Below are 19567 nucleotides of genomic sequence, written 5' to 3'. Positions count from 1 at the left end.
AATTGTTGTAATGAAGTTGGTTTTGTTTAAAAGAACGGGAGGGGAGGGGCTACAAGCCCCCTCCCTTTATTCCCATAAATTCTAAAAACACATCTAATCAAAATTTTGAGTAGCCATTTTGTCCATCGTTGTTGAAGGCTCTAGGAGTTATGTGTTCGAGGATGACACTCCCCTAGAACTCATTGTGCAAGGGCTGTAAGTCAGGCCCCGAGGGTGTACAAGGCTCTTATGGAAAGAATGGTTGTATAGACTCCAGAACCGGCTTATTTGATTGGAAATCAGACGTTCTAGTACCCTTTTTAAGAGTCAAACTGATTGGGGGCAGCCAGACCCTCCTCCAGCAAGTTTTTTTTTTCCAAAAATGCATCCAATAAAAATTGTGAGAGCCTTTTTTTCGAAAATAGTTCATGGATCATAAAATGAGGCCTTTGGGGTGGACAGAATCCCCCAGAATCTGAGGGTAAGGGTTGAAAGGCATGCCCCAATTGACTAGAAGGTTGATATGAAAGCGATTGTCGTGTGAATTTTAGAGGAATCTCATTTTATTTGGAATATATAATTCTAATCAAACAGTTCGTAGTAACGAACTGTAGTAAAGAGCGACTCGGCTCAATAGTAAACGAAACTCCAAAATACGGAACTTTGATGCTAAAAGATATATGAAAAGCATTGGATTTTTATGCTAATGTTAAACATATAAGTTTCATCAAATTTAGTCTTTGTCATCAAAAGTTACGAGCCTGAGAAAATTTGCCTTATTTTTGAAAATAGGGGGAAACACCCCCTAAAAGTCATAGGATCTTAAAGAAAATCACAACATCGCATTCAGCGTATGAGAGAACCCTATAGAAAAAATTGGAAGGTCCAATCTACAAAAATGTGGGATTTCGTATTTTTGCCAGAAGACAAATCACGGGTGCGTGTTTTTTTTCCCAGGGGTCATCGTATCGACCAAGTGGTACTAGAGTGTTGAAAGAGGGCTCATTCTAACGGAAATAAAAAGTTCTAGTTCACTTTTTAAGTGACCAAAAAAATTGGAGGGCACATAGGCCCCCTTCCACGCTCATTTTTTCTTCAAAGTCAAGGGATCAAAATTTTGAGATAGCCATTTTGTTCTGCATAGTCAGAAACCTTAATAACTATGTCTTTGGGGATGACTTACCCCCCCCCCCCACATTCCCTGGGGGAGGGGATGCAAGTTACAAACTTTGACCAATGTTTACATACAGTAATGGTTATTGGCAAGTGTACCGACATTTTCAGGGGGATTTTATTGGTTTGGCTGTGGTGTCCAGGGGATGGGGCTATATGGGAGGATCTTTCCTTGGAGGAATATTTTATTCTGGAGGAGAAATTCAATGAAAAGGGCGCAGGATTTTCTAGCATTACTATTAAAAAAAAACAATGAAAATATAAACATGAAAAAGTTTTTTCAATTGAAAGTTAGGAGAAGCATTAAAACATAAGACGAACAGAGATTATCACGCATATGAGGGGTTCTAAAAATACTTTAGCATAAAGAGCGAGGTATTTAGGAGAAGATAAATACTTCGCTCCTTATGTTTAATTATTTTTAGTAATTTCAACTATTTATTCTACGGCCTTTCTGATTCAGGGGTCATTCTTAAGGAATTGGGACAAAATTTCAGATTTAGTGTGAAGAGCGAGGTATTAACGAGGGAACAAACCCCCTCATATATATAATAAAAAATATAATAATATAAAAGTTTGTTACGTAATTTAATTCTTAAATTACGTATATTTTTTACTAATAAAAACGTTCATAAAAAATTAAAAGTTCTAGTTGCCTTTTTAAGTAACCGAAAAATTGGAGGGCAACTAGGCCTCCTTCCCCACCCCTTATTTCTAAAAATCGTCTGATCAAAACTAAGAGAAAGCCATTTAGCCAAAAAAAGAATTAATATGCAAATTTCATTTTAATAATTTATGTACGGGGAGCCAAAATCAGACATGCATTAATTCAAAACTTTCAGAAATTAAATAAAAAAAAACAAGCTTTTGAAATGAAAGTAAGGAGTGACATTAAAACTTAAAACGAACAGAAATTACTCCGTATATGAAAGGGGCTTTTCGTCCTCGATACCCCGCTCCTTCCGCTAAAGTTTGATTCTTTCTCGCAACTCTACTTTTTAAAACAATAAAAAAACTTTAGCGTAAAGAGCGGGGTGTTGAGGAGGAAAAGCCCCTTTCATATACGGAGTAATTTATGTTGATTGATACTCCCTCTCTTATTAATACCACTCTTTTCTTACTAGAACAGTTGATTCCAAATTCAGTGTAAAAAACATTTGTGAAAAACCTTTGTAAAAAACATTTGTAAAAATTGGAGGGCACCTTGGCCCCCTCTCACGCTCATGCTAGCAGCTAGGTATGAAGGGCAGGGCTAGCCTAGCGTAGCCTAGCAGGGCTAGGATGAAGAGCAGCTAGGCCCCCTCGGTGGCATTATCTTTTCCCAAAACATATTAAACCGCAATCGTGAAATAGTTGTTTTGTTCAAATAGTCAAAAATTATAATAATGATGTCTTTAGGGGAGACACAATCCCCTAGAGTCTATGGGCAGGGGTTGTAAGTTACGCCTAGGGTATATAAGATTCTTATGGAGCGGGTAGTTGCATAAGCTTTGGATCAAATGGAGTTCATTTGATTGGAAGTTGAAAGTTTTAGTGCCCTTTTTAAAGGTCAAAAGTGAATGGAGGGAGGTTAGCTCCCCCCCCCCCTAGCCTATCACTCACTAGAACATATGTTATCGAAATTTTGAAAGAGCTCTTATTTTCACCATTGTTGAAAGGTCCAGTTATAGGGATGTTCACCTCCCCACATTTCTAAGCACAAGGGATGTAATTTAGGAAATTTGTTCATTATTTAAACATAGCATATGTTATTGAGAATGGCATGCATGTTTAAGCATTACTTTCAAAGAAGATTAAGGGTACTCAGATGAGCCTCATAGAGACTTTTGAGGGGAGTTTTGAACTAAATCAAAACATGTTATGTGTATACGGATTGTCAAAAAAGCATAACACAGAAATAACTGAGTATATTAATTTGGAAAATTCAGAAAATGAAATGGAAGGTGATAGAACAGGTAATATTTGCATGCTATCCATGCAACTAAAACTACCACCACTACTACCAAACTAATACATTTAAAGTATTGACATAAATCAATTTGACCTAAATCAAAAGGCTCTATGTGTATGCACATTGTTAAAATAGTGTATCTCAAGAATTGATTTGGGTATTAAGTTGAAACTTTTATAGAATGCTGAAAGGGGAAGATAATCTCACCAAGAGGCAATATGTCCACAATACTGCTAATAAAATTGGTACTGATATATTTAATACTACCACTACTACTTCAATTGCAACTACTTGCGAGGCTAAGAGTATTAAGATGAAAATTTCAAGAAGTATATTCACTTACTGGTTTAAAAAAGGGCATATCAGCAATTTCATTGCACTGGATAATTGTATTAAGTTTAAACTTCCAGGACTTGATGAGAGGGATGATCAACTGACCAAACAGCAATAGGTTTATACTAGTGCAAATAGTAATAAACCGCTATGAAATACTAATACTAATAATATCAATACAACTTCTGTGAATACTATTACAACTATGCCTAAGAGCAGGAAATTGAAATTCTCAAGACATTTTTAGACGGGAAGGTGAACTAAATCAGAATATCCCTCTGTATGCAGGTTGTGAAAAGGATGTAAAAGCAAATATCTTAGGAACCGTTTGGTGTGTGAAGTTGAAAGAAACATGGCTCGTTTTAACGGATGTTGAACTATTCCAAAAAAAATATTCGCATCCTAATGCCACTATTTTCTACTCATACTACTGCTAGTGTTACTATTAGTACTACTTTTATTACTACTACTGCCACTAAAGCTTAGGCCACTACAATTAATTCTACAGATTCTACTACTACTACTGCTATTAAAATTAAGAAAATTACTGTGAAAAATTTAGAATATATAGATTCTGTATGGAACAAAATCGAAACACACTATGCCCACACAGGCTGTCAAGCAAACACATCAGAGATGCTTTAGGTATGGATGATGGTATGTATTAAATCTTAAACTTTCAGCGCGTGTAGAAGGGGATGTTGAAGAAACCAAAATAGCTATGCGCATACTGCCACTAAGACTGCTACAAATACTGTTAATGCGTAAGATAAGGGTTAGCTTTTAAGGAATATTTAGGCGGGAGTTGAACTAAATGAAAAAAACTATGAGTATAAGGACTTTCGAAAAGGTGACAAAGCAAAATATAAAGCACAACTTATTTATTTGATTAGATCCTTAAGGGTAAGTTTTGGGGTTTTTGAACTAGCCAGAAGGCACTAAATGTATACTTTAAATACTACGACTACAATAGAGCTAAAGATATTAAGATGAAACTCTTAGGAAACGTTTAGGAATTAGAGGATTAAAACTATATGGTGCTGGTTTTATAAGTCATATAAACAATATCATAGGCAGCAAAACTCTATAATGGCTAGAAATATAATTGAAACTTTTAAAGGATCTAATTTAATTCAAAATTAAAAGTTCTGGTACTCTTTTTAAGATTAACAAGATATAGGGGGGGGGGCAAGCAGCCTTTCTCTCAAGTACATTCATTTTCCTAACGCATCCAGTCAAAATTATGAGACAACCATCTTATTCAGTATACTAGAATGGTCTAGCAACTTTGTCTTTAGGGATATTAGGCATTTCAACCCTCCATGATTATGCAACTGGCCCATTATGTTTCAAAACTAAATGTTGTTTTAAAATCAATAAAAAGGCATTGTAGTTATGGCTGCCAATAAGACATATCAGCAATATCAAGAACGACTGGGGGTATTACGTTGAAACCTTTGGGGATACGACTATTAATACTTCTGATTTTACAATACAAATAAACAAAACGAGTGTAAGTATATCCAGGCTGAAAAAGAGCATAGACAGAATCTTTTTGGAATTATATATAGTTTTATTTTTTAAGCCAACTTCAGAATCATAAAATGAAATAAAAAAAATACTTTTTATATTAGGATTACAAATTGTTGAAAAAGTTTCTACGATACAAAAATGGCAACCAATACTATTTATTCTTATAAAAAAAATGAAAACATGTGAAATATATTATTTTCCATGAAAAAGATTATGTAAAAAAAAACGAACAGAAATTAATTTAAAGGTAAAAACTCAACAAAACAAATCTTTCAAAGAAAAGTAAAGAGCTCCATTAAGCCCCAAGCAAAAATAAATTCAAACAATTTTCCAAGTGTAAAACTACTACAAACCAATATCAATAAATAAATGAAAATCGAAACGAACAGAAATTACAATATACAGCCGAATAAAACTATGAACCTGCATATATTAGCATTTGTAGAGCTGATAACCCCATCCCTAATCTGAAGACTAGAGCACAATTTACGTCTTACTGAAAATATCTTTGAAATGTTTTCACTTTTCATACTTAAACAAATAAAAAATTATCAAAGCCTTAAGGAATAAATATCAGTATATGTCAATTAACCAGACAATCCACGGTCATTTGTGATTTTTTTTTCAGTCAAGCGCAAATCATGTTCTAGTCTTGAGAAGGTATGGGGGTCATCAACCTTACCACTGTAGAGCCAACGGCTTGATTTAAAAGGTGGTATCGTTTTTTCTAAACTCTTGTTGAATTTATTTAAGGGCTTTAATCCATGAGTTAATATCGTTCAGGTATGTTTATAACTAAATAGGAGTTGCCATTTGTATGAACAGATGTTGAAATTACTGGTTTCAAATATAATGCTATGTCTATATTACTTTTCAAAAGTACTAATTCTGGATCTTGTATTTTCTTGTGTCCTTATTTTTTCTTTTTGAGCTTTTTCTAAGTCTGTTTCTTCTATTATCCGGTTTTCATTAGAACTCATGATGGCTTTATCTTATAAGCCTTTAGTGCAGGAAACATTTGGAACTTAAAGGACTTTAAACTTACTGATGTGGATTAATTTATAGACTGTGTAAGATCTAGCACAACAGAGGGATAGTCCTAGAAATAATTTGATCTCAATTTGAATCAAATAAAGATATTGAATATTAAAAGATAGTCAAACCTAAAGGCCGGAAGTATGGGCCCAATCTTTCAGAAATGATATACCTTGGGTTCAAACACTAAGATAATTAAGCCACAGATAACATTTGTCATGGACCTCGTAAAAAAGGAAATCACTGGAATAGAAAACAATTTCAAAGTTATTATTGAACTCAAAGCAAACTATTTCATAATTTTTTGGTACTGTCAGGCTAGAAACAACCGCCAGTCAATTTAAACACACATGTTTTCAGGGGGAAATAAGTATTTAAACGTTTAACCAAATTATTTGACCCCCCCCTCCATCGAAAAAAAGCTTAGCGAATTTGAGCACCACTATCAGTAGTTGTAAGGTGGGAGTCCTTCTCGTTTGGTTTTATATCAGAATTTCCATATAAACTTTCCTGAAACACAAAATTAATTTGAGATTTTTCAGGCTCTTTGTCACTCTCCGTTACACGGTTAGGGCCAATATCACTCTAATCTTTTTTTCAATATTGGATTTTCTTGTCCAAGGGACTTAGATTTAAATTTTAGATGTGATTATTATAACCTTTTTTTGTTTTTTGCTCTTTTTTGCGTTTGGGTGGGGAGCATACCCCAAAATAATGTTTCACGTATTTGGGTTTTGGTGGCCTAAGGATTATAATGTCAACTCTTATGCTGATGAGGCCTATTGCAAACTTGAATAGTGATAAAACTTTACTGCCTTTCCCTATCAAACAAACACAACTTAGGAACAATAGAGAAATTTTTCTCAAGACAGGGGAATTCTCTTAATATGTTGGACCAATGTCGAAGGGCCGTGTTCAGAACAACATTAGAAAAACAAACAAAACATAGAAACATATAGGTGTTTTTCGGAAGACGGCCCATGGACATAGGATCGAAATATTCTCTGACTTGAATTTCACTGTCATGGAAAGATTTCCCTATTGATTCTAAGTCGTATTTGTATCGTATTGCAAACAGTGTTGTGGCCTATTTAAGACACTTTAATCGCCCCCTCTGTAAGGAAATTAGATTTTACATTCTTCCACTACTCCCCAAAATATTTTCTTTTTTTTATCTGAAGGCTCTAGGATAGAAATCGAACGCAAAACGGACTTTGTAAGGCTTAGAGCAAATCACCCCGCATAAAAAATGATCCACCGGTCGTCATTGCAATGACAAGGACACACTTATACACAACTGTTTTTTTCATATCATCCCCAAAATGAATCAACTTAGTTAGAAGAAGCTTAATACTAAATCTCTATATTGAACATTTATGTTGAATTGACTAAGCGTTACTTTATGAAAAAATAAGCCACGTTGCGACATTGCTACCTCTGAAAAAAAGATATCTAAGCACATATAGTTTTTAATAATTTAAATTGATTGGCTTTCTCAGAATATTTCCTTTATGGAAATTTAGCCCCTCTTTGTGGCAAAATTGTCATTTTACGTCAAATATTTCTAGAAAATATCATAATGTTGTGAAAAATATTTTGTCTACTTAAGAAGTGCACTAGCATTCGACTTTCAGTTCAAAAAGGAATTCTTTTAGTTTTTTAATACCATTGGGTTGACCTAATCTTTCATATGAAAAAAATAACAGACTTTAAAAAACACGCATCCACTATAGTTTTTTTGCTTTACTTGCTTTATTGACTACTAATTACAAAACAATAAATAAACACAACCGCCCGGGGTAGGCTCAAAACAGCCTGATGTTGGACGGCTACAATCCTCTGTATCTGAACCTATTTATTTAAAAAAAGAAAAATAAAGAAGGACAAAAACACTTTCACTCAATTACTTTTTATGCTAAACATACATAAATAAAGACTAACAATGATACAAGAAATTATCTCCTACTCCCAATAAATGTTTTTTTTAAATTTTACTTTGAATGACCCAATGTGTTCAGCCTCCCTAATAACAGCTGGTATATAATTCCAAATAGCCAGAGCTAAATACATAATTCCGAAAGCTGCACGTGTTTTGTCTCGATACTGAACAATAAAATTATACGCCTCTCTAGTCTCGTACCTGTAGAGTGAACGATTCTACTCGAAAAAATTGGTTAAAACTGGAGGACATACATTACTTCAACATCGATACGCAAAAACAGCAGCTTGATAATCTCGAATCTGACCAATGTTAAGCACTTGCAATTTATTAAGACATGACGCGGTATCATTCACATTTTCTGCATAATCACCAAGAAGACGTACTGTTTTGTTTTGTAGGATCTGCACTCTTTTGCAATTTGCATAGAAATCACTAGACCAAAGGACACAGCCATAAGAAATATAAGGCGCAGCAACAAAGTGATACAATAATAAAAGAACTGATAATGGCAAAACATGCTTTAATTGACGTAAAACTCCCAAACGTCTAGCAACTTTAGCTGCAAAAAGATCACTATGGTTTTTACAAGATAGATTCCAATCATGCTAGAATCTCAAATAACGCACTTCATGCCAACTGTGACAAACAGCTACCGTTAAAAATACCTCTTTATCAACACATGGAGGCTTACCCTACTCTACTATAAATCATAAAATTAGTCTTATTAACCTTCACTGACAAAAGGCTCAAACTTCACTGACAAAGTAAATAGAAAACCCTATTTACTTTCAACAACAAATCATCAAAAGATCAACAAGACACAGTTAAAACAGTATCATCTGCAAAAGTCGTATTAGAACACTCAGGTAAGTAGAAACGCATTGAATCATCATACACAAAGTATGGAAGTGGTCCCAAAACAGACCCTTGATGTACACTACATATCATTTGAAAAGGAGAAGATAACACTTCGTTTAATACAAGTTGAATAGATCTACCACATAGAAAATTATCAAACCACTTCAAAAAATTTCCAAAAACTCCAAGGGATTGTATACGTCTGAGTAGAATATTAAAATCCACTGTATCAAATGACTTTCTAAAATTGATAAAAATAGTCAAAAGGATTTCACCATGTTTAATGCATTTATTTACAATATTATCAAGGGAATTTATGACCTCCGACTTTGAGTGATCTTTTCTAAAGCCGAACTAGTTTTCACTAAACATTCTGGTTTTCATAAGGTGGTCTTAAAGCCTTTTATGAACATTTTTTTCAAATATCTAAGAAAACAAGGGTAGAATTGATGTGGGTCTACAATTTTCAATTTCTAGCATAGAACCAGCTTTGTGAAGGGGGATTTCTTTCGCTTTTTTAAGTGCATCAGGGAATGAAGCGGTTGGGAGGGAAAGATTGATTAGATGAACTAGACATGGTATTAAGTAACACATCTTTGACTTGAAAGTTTTCAGATTAATGCCATCTGTCCCTGTGGAATTCGATTTGGTTTTTTTCACAACCTTTAGAAATTCATCTCCAGTTCAAGGCTGAAATTCAATTTCAATTACAATTCCTCTATCATCCACAAATTCACATTCCAATAAATTATTATTAAAGTTAACTAACCCTTGTGCCTGTTCATTTTGCCCAACACCTGAAAAACAAGAGCTAAGAGCTCATATGGCACTTGTGACGAGGTCAGAAGAGCCAAAAGCTGATATAGTATGAGCTCTAGCAAAATTCTAAAAATCAATAGATTCCTTAAAAGGAAGATCACAAGCTTAATTCCGGTCGGGATTTAAAATATGAGCTCTGAGCCAAAAGATGCTTCTAAATATCAAAATTCATTAAGATCCGATCACCCACTCGGAAGTAAAAAATACCTCAATTTTTCTAATTTTTCCTCTTCCTTCAGCCCCCCAGATGGTCGAATCGGGGAAAACCGATTCGAGTTTTATCAAGTCAATTTGTGCAGCTCCCTGACACACTTACCAATTTTCATCGTCATAGCACGTCCAGAAGCACCAAACTCGCCAAAGCACTGAACCCCACCACATAACTCCCCCAAGGAGATCGGATCCAGTCCGGTTACTTTAATCAAGTATCTACGACATTTATAAGCGTTTTCCAAGATTTCCGGTTTCCTCCTCCAACTCCCCCTAGTGTCAAAAGATCTGGTCGGAATTTGAAATAAGAGCTGTGAGACACGAGTGCCTTCTAAATATCAAATTTCATTAAGATCTGGTCACCCATTTTTAAGTTAAAAGTACCTCAATTTTTTGAATTTTCCAAATTAACAACCCCCAGATCCTTCAAAGAGAACGGATCCGTACCAATTATATCAGTCTCATATCTATAATTTTTGCTTATTCTTCCCGTCAGGTTTCATCCCGATCTCTCCACTCTAAGGGTTTTCCAAGATTTCTGGCTCCCAAGATTTCTGTTTCCGCTCCAACCCTCTATATCCCCAGATCCATTTCGAATTGAAAATGGAGCATTTGAGACATACGATTATTCTATATATCAAGTTCCATTAAGATCCGATGGCCCATTCGTAAGATACCTCGATTTTCACGTTTTCCAAGAATTCTGGCTTCCCCCTCCAACTTCCTTCAATGTCAACGAGATTCAAAGTGAGAGTTCTAAAGCATAAAATCCTTCTAGATATACAATTTCATTAAAATATGATCACCCGTTCGTAAGATACAAATACCTCATTTTTTCTATTTTTTCCTAATTACTCCCCCCCCCAACTCCACCAAAGAGAGCGGATTCGGTCAGGTTATGTCAGTCACCTATCTTGGACTTTTGCTTATTCTTTCCACCAAGTTTCATCCTGATCTCACCGCTCTAAGTGTTTTTCAAGATTCCCCCCCCTAATGACACTGGATCCGGTCGGGATTTAAAGTAACAGACCTGAGTTACAAGGTCCTTATAACTATGAAATTTCATTAAAATACGATCACTCTTTCGTAAGTCAAAAATTCCTCATTTTTTCAATTTTTTTAGAATTGACCCGTCCCCCAGCTCCTCCAGAGAGATCAGATCCATTCTGTTATGTCAGTCCCGTATCTAGGACTTGTGCTTATTTTTCCCACCAAGTTTTATCCCGATCCCTCAACTCTAAGTGTTTTCCAAGATTTTAGGTTCCGCTCCTTCCAGCTTCCTCTTCACCGAATCCGGTCGGGATTTAAAATAAGAGCTCTGAGACACGATATACTTCGAAGCATCAAATTTCATTAAGGTCCGATCACTTCTTCGTTAGTTAAAAATACCTCATTTTTTAATTTTTCAGAATTAACCCTTCTCCCCCAGCTCCCCCAAAGAGAGCGGATCCGTTGAGGTTATTTCAATCACGTATCTGAGACTTACGATTATTTGTACCATCAAGTTTCATCCTGATCCCTCAACTCTAAGCGTTTTCCGAGATTTTAGGATTCCCTATAAATACCTCATTTTTCTAATTTTTCATAATAACCCCCCCCCCTCAACGCCTCCAAAGAGAGCAGATCCGTTTCAGTTATGTTAATCACGTGTGTAGGACTGGTGCCTATTTTTCCCACCAAGTTTCATCCCGATCCCTCAACTCTAAGTGTTTTCCGAGATTTTAGGATTCCCCCTCAATTCCCCCCAATGTCACCAGATCCAGTCGGGATTTAAAATAAGAGCTCTAAGACACAATATTCTTCCAAACTTCAAATTTCATTAAGATTCGATCGCTCCTTCGTAAGTTAAAAATACCTCATTTTTTCTATTTTTCAAAATTAACCCCCCCCCCCCCCCAACTCCCCCAAACAGAGCAGCTCCGTTCCGTTTATGTCAATCACGTATCTAGGACCCCTGCTTATTTTCCCCACTAGGTTTCATCCCGATCCCTCCATTCTAAGCGTTTTCCAACATTTTAGCCCCCCCCCCCCAACTGAGAGCTCTGAGAGACAACCCTCTGAAGAGCTCTGAGAGACAATATCCTTCCAAACATCAAATTTTATTAAGATCCCATCACTTGTTCGTAAGTTAAAAATACTTCATTTTTTCTCTTTTTTCCGAATTAGCTGGCCCCTCACTCCCCCCAGATGATCAAATCGGGAAAATGAATATCTCTGATTTAATCTGGGTTGGTCCCTGATACGCCTGCCAAATTTCATCGTCCTAGCTTATCTGGAAGTGCCTAAAGTAGCAAAACCAGGACAGACAAGACTGACAAACCGACAGAATTTGCGATCGCTATATGTCACTTGGTTAATACCAAGTACCTCAGAAAAACTCAGAAAATTTATTCGTGAAACTCATTTTATCATTAACAAGTTCTCCTTGAATCAGTAGCGAATTGGGTGAGCTTCTTTTTTTTTCCAAATAGGTCATTAATAGCCTACCAAATTCATGTAGTATTATCCTTATTTAAACTCAATTGGTTTGCAAAGTATTCTTTTTTGGCTTTTCTTCTAATCGAGTTTACTTTATTGCGTATTATTTGAATTGTTCCAGTTTCTTGGCACATTCACTGTTTAAATATTCCACATACACTTGATTTCTTAAATATGACGCTTTAAGAATTTCAATAGTTATCCAAGGCTTCCTGGGCACAGGCTTACTTGGTATAAAGAATTTCACTGGGCAAGTCTTATCATAAATTGGTTGTACGACCCCCCATCGTACGATCAAATGCACCAGAAGCGTCATCTTTCATATCCATAATCTTGCGGAAATCACTGGTACTCAATTCTTTACTAAACCTCTGTAAATTCACCTTTTTTAACGACCTAGTCTTCACTTTTTTTATTTTATTTCTTTTTATTCGGCCACAAAGTACCCCTCTATTAAAATCCGGAATTAAAAATTTTTGTATATAGGTATATAGTATATAGTGTTTTATTATGTGCTGATTATGATGATGTTTTTTTTTGAAATTCAGAGAAATTTTTTAGGCTGATAAATTTAGATGGATAACTTCAAGCTTGCATAAAGTTATATGTATAGTAAAACCATAAGAAACTAATTCCTTTTGTGTTTACAATGTTGCCAAACCACTATTTTTAGTGTCTCCAATACTATTGATAAAAGTTATTGATACCTTACATTTCTTTAGAAAGAAGTGTTTGATTTTAATTTTAAATATTTTTTTAATTTGCAGAACGATTGATGCTGTTATATTTAATGCCTTTGAACATTACACTGCAAGCGATTTAATTGCAATTTTATTCACCAATTATATTGCAATTGAATCTATAATTTGCTACTGAAAGTGTTTTAAGCAGCATAAATTTGATTTGAAATTAGTAGTAATTTAAATCATTGATGAACTAAATTATCCATTAGAAATATGCAAAGAACTAGACACATGGGGAGGAAGTTACATTTGGGCAGATTTTATTGAAGAGAATATTCCGAGAGGACAGAGCAGGTTACATGGAAATTACACAGTCTGCTTGGAGAAGAATATTGGACCACTGAAGAAAGGGTGCCTAATCTATTCATTTGGCATCAATTTCGACTGGACCTTTGAAGAAAGAGCAGAGGACTATGGGTGTCAAGTGCTTGCGTTTGATCCTTCTATGGCTGTACCAGCTCACCATCATTCCTTAAACATTTTTTTTCGTCCCATAGGTAGGCAGTTCTAATACATGGTTTGGAAAAATAAAGTTGCTAGATTTTAACAGAAAATCTAATTACGATTTATAGAGCTACTCATTTTATCATCAGCTTTCACTAGCCAACTTTCAAGCGATTATTTCTGGAGACGTAATGTATATTGGCTTGAAAACAAAAGACAGTTCTTTAAATGAAAAATCCCTATCCAGGTTCATTGTTCAATTACAATTTTGACCTGTAAAAATTTATACATTTTTTTTAAATTTCAGCCCTTATGTTGGCTATTTTTATCTTTTTCAAGACTTTTATTTTTTATCGTGAGATATACCGACCCATTGGCATTTTTTGAAAGTCAAAACCTGATTTTCTAATTCTGCGAGATTCTTCTCCCAAAGTCTTATTCACAGGGATTGTTTTTATCCCCCTCTCACTTTGTTTCAGAGGGCTTTTTAGACGGGAGTCCTTTTCGTCTTTCTTTGAATTAGGTCCTTTGCAACATATTTAGTAGCTCTAACTTTTCAATACTTTCTGTTTATCTTTAGTATTTCTTATTCGTTAGTTTTTTGTCTTTTTCAAGATTTGTATGCTCTATCATGGGATTTACATATTCATTGACATTTTTTGAAAGTCATAACCCTAAGTTTACTAGTCTTGCGAGATTCTTCCTACACAGTCGATTTCACAGGGGTTTTGGAAGGCCTTGCCTTCACTCCATTTTGGGGTTTTAATATGGAACTGCTTTTCGTCTTTCTTTGAATTAGGCCTTTTTCATTGTATTTTTAATTCTATTTTCCTAGAATTTTAAATTCTTCAGCTTTTTGGTTCCTAATTTATTAACTTTTTTAACAAATTTTGTGCTTTATCATTTGATACACGTAAATGTTGATATTTTTTAAAACTTGTAACCTTGACTTTACTAGTCCTGCGAGATCCTTCCTCCACTGTCTTCTTCAAGGGGGTTTCGGAGGGGCGTTCCTTTCACTCTATTTCAGGAAGGCTTTAAGACAGGAATACTTTTCGTGTTTTACTGTATTAGACCATTTCCAATATCTCTATTAATTATCACTTTTCAATATTTCATGTTTATTTTCAGCTTTTCATTTCTTACTTTTTCCTTTTTTCAAGAGTTTTATGTTTTATCATGTGATATACGGACATGTTTGCATTTTTTTGTAAGTCATAACCCTGACTTTTCTAGTCGTGGGAGATCCTTCCCCCAGAGTCGATTTGATCAGAGTTTTCAAAGGGGTTTTACTAACAATCTATTTTTGAAGGGTTTAAAGATGGGAATCCTGTTAGACTTGCTTTGACTTTTGTCGTTTCCAATATATTTTGTAATTCTAACTTTCTAATAATTAATGTCTGCTTTCAGCTTTCTTTTTCCTTAATTTTTATCCTTTTAAGAGTTTTATGTTTCATCTTGGTATATTAGGACACACCGGAATTTTTTGCATGTCACAACTATAAATATTGTAATCCTACGAGCTCTTTTCCCCACTGTCTATTTCACAGGGGTTTAAGCCTTCCTTTCACCCTATTTAAAGAGGGTTTTAATTTAGAACTCTTTTTCGTATGTTTTTAATTAGACCTTTTCCATTATTTTTCTTATTCTATTTTTTTAATATCTTATGTTTATTTTCAGCTTTTCTTATTCTTTATTTTATTATAATTTTCAAGAGCTTCGTGTTTTACTGGGGTATATACGAAAACTTTGAAATTTTTTTTAAAGTCAAAACCCTGAATATTCTTGTCCTAAAAGTTGCTTCTCTCAGAGCATATTTCACAAGGGTATACTGGGGGGGAACCTTACTTTCACTTTCAAGTATGCTATATAGAGCCTCTAAAAGCCTCGTTATTTTAAACTTTTGCGCGATCTATTTTCTTTTAGTATAATTAAAGTTTTCTTTAATTTATTGACTTTAAAAATTGTCAAATGAGAGCCAAAATTTTTTTCAACATGTTAAAAAACATAAACAGTTTACACATAAATGGCCACCAATCTATTAATTTATCATAAAATTCTGTAAATAATTAGCAGCTTGTTTTCTTATTAGCCCAACAATATATTTCACCAAGTTTTTTTTTTGGGGGGGGGCTTAATTCCAATGCACTTAAGTAGCGTCTTAAGAAGGGAGTCCTATTTGTTTTTCTTTAAAATAGGCCTTTTCGTTTATATTTTGTAAATCAATCTTTTTAATATTTTATGTTTATTTCCAGCTTATATTTATTCCTGATATTTTTCTCTTTTTTTAACACAGCCCTGATTTTTTTAGTCTTGCGAGTTTATTCACCAACAGTTTATTTCATGGGACTCTCGAAGAAAGGGCCTCCCTTCATTTCATTTGAGGGGGTTCTAAGGACAGAACTCCTGTTAGGGCCGTTTCCCTCATATATAGTAATTATACCGTCTTAAATTTAATTCTTGTTTTTAGCTTCTCTATTCTTCATATTTGATTATTTTCAAGATTCTTATGTTCTATCATGGAATATACAGAAATGTAGGAATTTTTTAAAGTCTCAATTTTTTTTATTTCCTAATAGTCCTGTGAGATCCTTCCTCCAAAGTATATTTCGCGGGAGTTTCCAGAGAGGCCTTGTTTCCTATCCACTTAAGGGTGGTTTTAGAAAGGCACTCGATTTAGTTTTTTTTTAAATTACGCTGTTTCCACTTCACTTTGTAATTCTAACCGTATAATATTTTCTGCTCATTTCCAGCTTTTTCTTCCTTATTTTTTTCAAGAGATTATGTTTTTATGATATCTACGGGGATGTTAATGTTTTCTTCAAGTAATATCCTGAAGTCTTATAGTCCTACGAGATCCCTTCCCTACAGTCTGTTACACTGAGATTTTTGAGGAGAGGGCTTTCCTTTCACTCCATTACAGGACATTTTAAAGACAGGACTACTGTTTGTCTTTCATTCAATTATGCCCCTTTTCTTACATTTTCAAATTCTAACTTTTAGTATTTTCTTAAATTTTCAGCTTTTTTTTAATGTTTTTTTTTGTCTTTTTCAAGAGTTATATGTTTTATTGTTTGATATACGGACGTGTTAGCATTTTTATTAAAAGTCATAACCCCGAATTTTTTATTCCAACGATATCCTTCCCCCATAGTCTTTAACATGGGTTTTCAGGGATCTTCCTCCTACTCTGTCTCAGGAGAGTTGAAAGACGAGACTCCAGTTAGTCTTTCTTTGACTAGGTCGTTTCCGTTATATTTTGTAATTTTTGCTTTTCATTATTTTATGTTTCCTTTCAGCATATTTTTCTTTAACTTTTATCTTTTTTCAATAGATTTTTGCTTTATCGTTGAAAATACAGACACTTTGTCATTTTTTGAATGTCGTAACCTTGACTTTTTCTAGCCTATGAATTTTGAACAAATACACGGTTAGGATAATACTATGTATGATCCACGTGGATTGGTGTTATGGGTCTGGAATGAATAACTATATCCCTTGCCATGAAAGGATTTTGCTAGTGTTTTACTCTATATCTAACAATGGAAAAATGTTTCGATAACCAAGCTGCTAATGAGACCCTTTTGCTGTTAAGCACAGAAGACGCAACAAGTTTTGGTACTCTAATCGGTGCCATAAAAGGAATTCTTGCCAAGGTAAAGAAAATCCCAGGAGGAAGGGATTCCTGCATTCGATATTTGTGAGTGAATTCAAATTTTATATCATCAGCTTTTAGAATAAATGCAAAACTTCTACGAAACAACAACGATAATCTTCAAAATATAATGAAATTACAAGAAAATTGGAAATTAATATACAATGGTTCTATCTTCCTTTGAAAATCATATATCATACTCTAGTGCTGTTAAAAGTCCTTAAACCTTTAGTTTTCTTATTCAACCTAGTAGTAATGAAGCAAAAGATCATAAATAAAAGAATGCAAGACAGTAGTAAAATAATCGAAGAAGATTCCAGCAAATTGATTGCTAGAAATATCAAACATGGGCTAAAAGGCAAAAAAAATGTTGAATTTAACTCAAAACAAGATTTAAACAAAGCTCTTTGTACTTTAAACAAAAATTCAATAGCACCAAAATATACTTCTAGGGAATTAAAAAAACGCCCGCCAAGGATGCTTGTGAACGGTGCTCTTATAATCAAATGTAAATCAGGGTGCAAAGATTTTATAGAACACAGTAATCCAGATATACTGTGAACGTTGGAAGTGGTGACTATTATTAAAAAAGGAAAAAGTTTCAGCGTCATATTAGAAATAAGCCCAAAAATCAGAGGAAAATTTAAAAAAAGAAGAGGCCTCAATTTTTGATTTTTACTCCTATAATGTGACGATTACATAAACCTTATATGGTGCACCAATTGTTGTCTTCGGCCAGTCTGAGCGTGAAAGTGATTTAATATGCTCTTGGTGTATGGGACATTATGGGACATATATGGGACTTGGTGTATGTACTAAATCCTTCAGTAGTCGCTGATGTTGCCGTTTGTGTAAAAAGCGACAGCTCAATTACGAAAATAAAGCAGTTCAAAATAGGGATGAAATCTTTTTATTGACAGTGAATAGATATAAAATTATTTAACTATACATATACAGCGTTCATCATCAACAGTAAAACTGCTGATGATGAACACTGTATATGTGTTCGAAATATCCAGTTAAATAATTTTATATCTATTCACTGTCAATAAAAAGGTTTCATGCTTATTTTGAACAGTTTTACTTTCGTCATAGAAGGCAGTGTGGTCTTTGAAGTTATCGACAGCTCAATTGTGAGCCATATCCATCGTACGGTTACGAAAATTGCCCAACAACCAGAGAAATAACTTTCAACTTCCAACTTTTTCTTTATTCAACAAACAATATTATGCCCCAACACAAAGCAGAGCTCGTAAGGCTGGGAGAGTGCAAAAACATAAGAAAAATACATCAACATCTCATCGTAATAATGATTTCAAAATATAATACGGTAGAAGACACACAAAATAGAAAAAAAAACTCATAAAAGATAAGTAAATATATAAATATCAGGCCGGAGGGGCGTGGTAGGCCGTCCCAGACACAGGGACACAAAAACGAACACACAAATAAGAATATCAAATAATTTAAAATTTCCATCATCAATGGTGAATAATCAAAATTTTAGCAAACAATCTTTAATATTTGCTTTTTAAAATTTAGCTGAGATTTTTGCTGAGATTTTTGGGATGGATCAAACAGAATTTTATCAATCAGCTTATGATTGTTAGCAATGAAGGGAATTTGGTATCTAATCAAAAATCTTGACCTTTCAGAGCTTACAAAAGGAATTTGATACATCCTAGACCTCCGACAATCCGAACGAGGAAGTAAGATTAACAGAGATTTGTCATAGAAATAATTTTTAGAATTTTGGATTTGAAAATGCCATATGGAAGTATTTAATATTCGTATATCATTTAAATCCAACAAATTTAAGAAGAGGAATAATGTTTTAGTTTCCGAAACATTTTCAAGTTTTGAAGGTCGATGTAAGAAATTTCCAAGTATTCTTATTGCCCTATTTTGTAGTACCTGTAAGGGTTTTATATGCTTCCAAAATGTATTAAGATATACAACTGAGCAATAATTCAAATAAGAAGTAATTAGAGAGTAGTAAATTATTTTTAAAATGTTAAAAGGAAAAAGATTCTTCACACGGTACATCGATCCAATATTTTGCGCAAGTTTTAATCTTAAATACTTAATATGATTATGAAATGACAAAATGGGGTCAAGAAAAACTCTTAAATAACGATATGATTGGACCCTACAAATTTTTTGATCACCAACCTGTAGCTCCTCACAAGAAATCTCTCAAGTGGAACGTTTTGAACGACCAAAAACCATAAAATTAGTTTTCTTAAAATTCGGTACTAGTTTATTAGAAACAAACCATCGATTAACTGAGGTAACACTTATAGTCAGATTTTCGATCAATGTCAATGAATCCCTAGCTTTAACTGTTATAGCTGTATCATCTGCAAATAGAACTGCATGGCTAATATTCTCATGCAAACCTCGGGGAAGATCAT

General features: G+C 34.1%; 1 protein-coding gene across 1 annotated transcript in view; it reads left to right on the top strand.

Moving 5' to 3' along the window:
* Window positions 1-3007: 3007 nt before the first annotated feature.
* LOC136043695 (probable methyltransferase-like protein 24) overlaps window positions 3008-19567 on the top strand; it is a 65137-nt gene continuing 48577 nt past the window's right edge. The window contains exons 1-2 of the mRNA XM_065728587.1: window positions 3008-3107; window positions 13234-13551. Of these exons, the coding sequence (XP_065584659.1) occupies window positions 3008-3107; window positions 13234-13551 (418 nt within the window). The remainder of the gene's footprint in view (window positions 3108-13233; window positions 13552-19567) is intronic.

The sequence above is a fragment of the Artemia franciscana genome, unplaced genomic scaffold (assembly GCF_032884065.1).
Source record: "Artemia franciscana unplaced genomic scaffold, ASM3288406v1 Scaffold_843, whole genome shotgun sequence".
NCBI lineage: Eukaryota > Metazoa > Arthropoda > Branchiopoda > Anostraca > Artemiidae > Artemia > Artemia franciscana.
The sequence above is the reverse complement of the archived record's forward strand: the minus strand, read 5'-3'. Positions and strand labels throughout refer to the sequence as shown.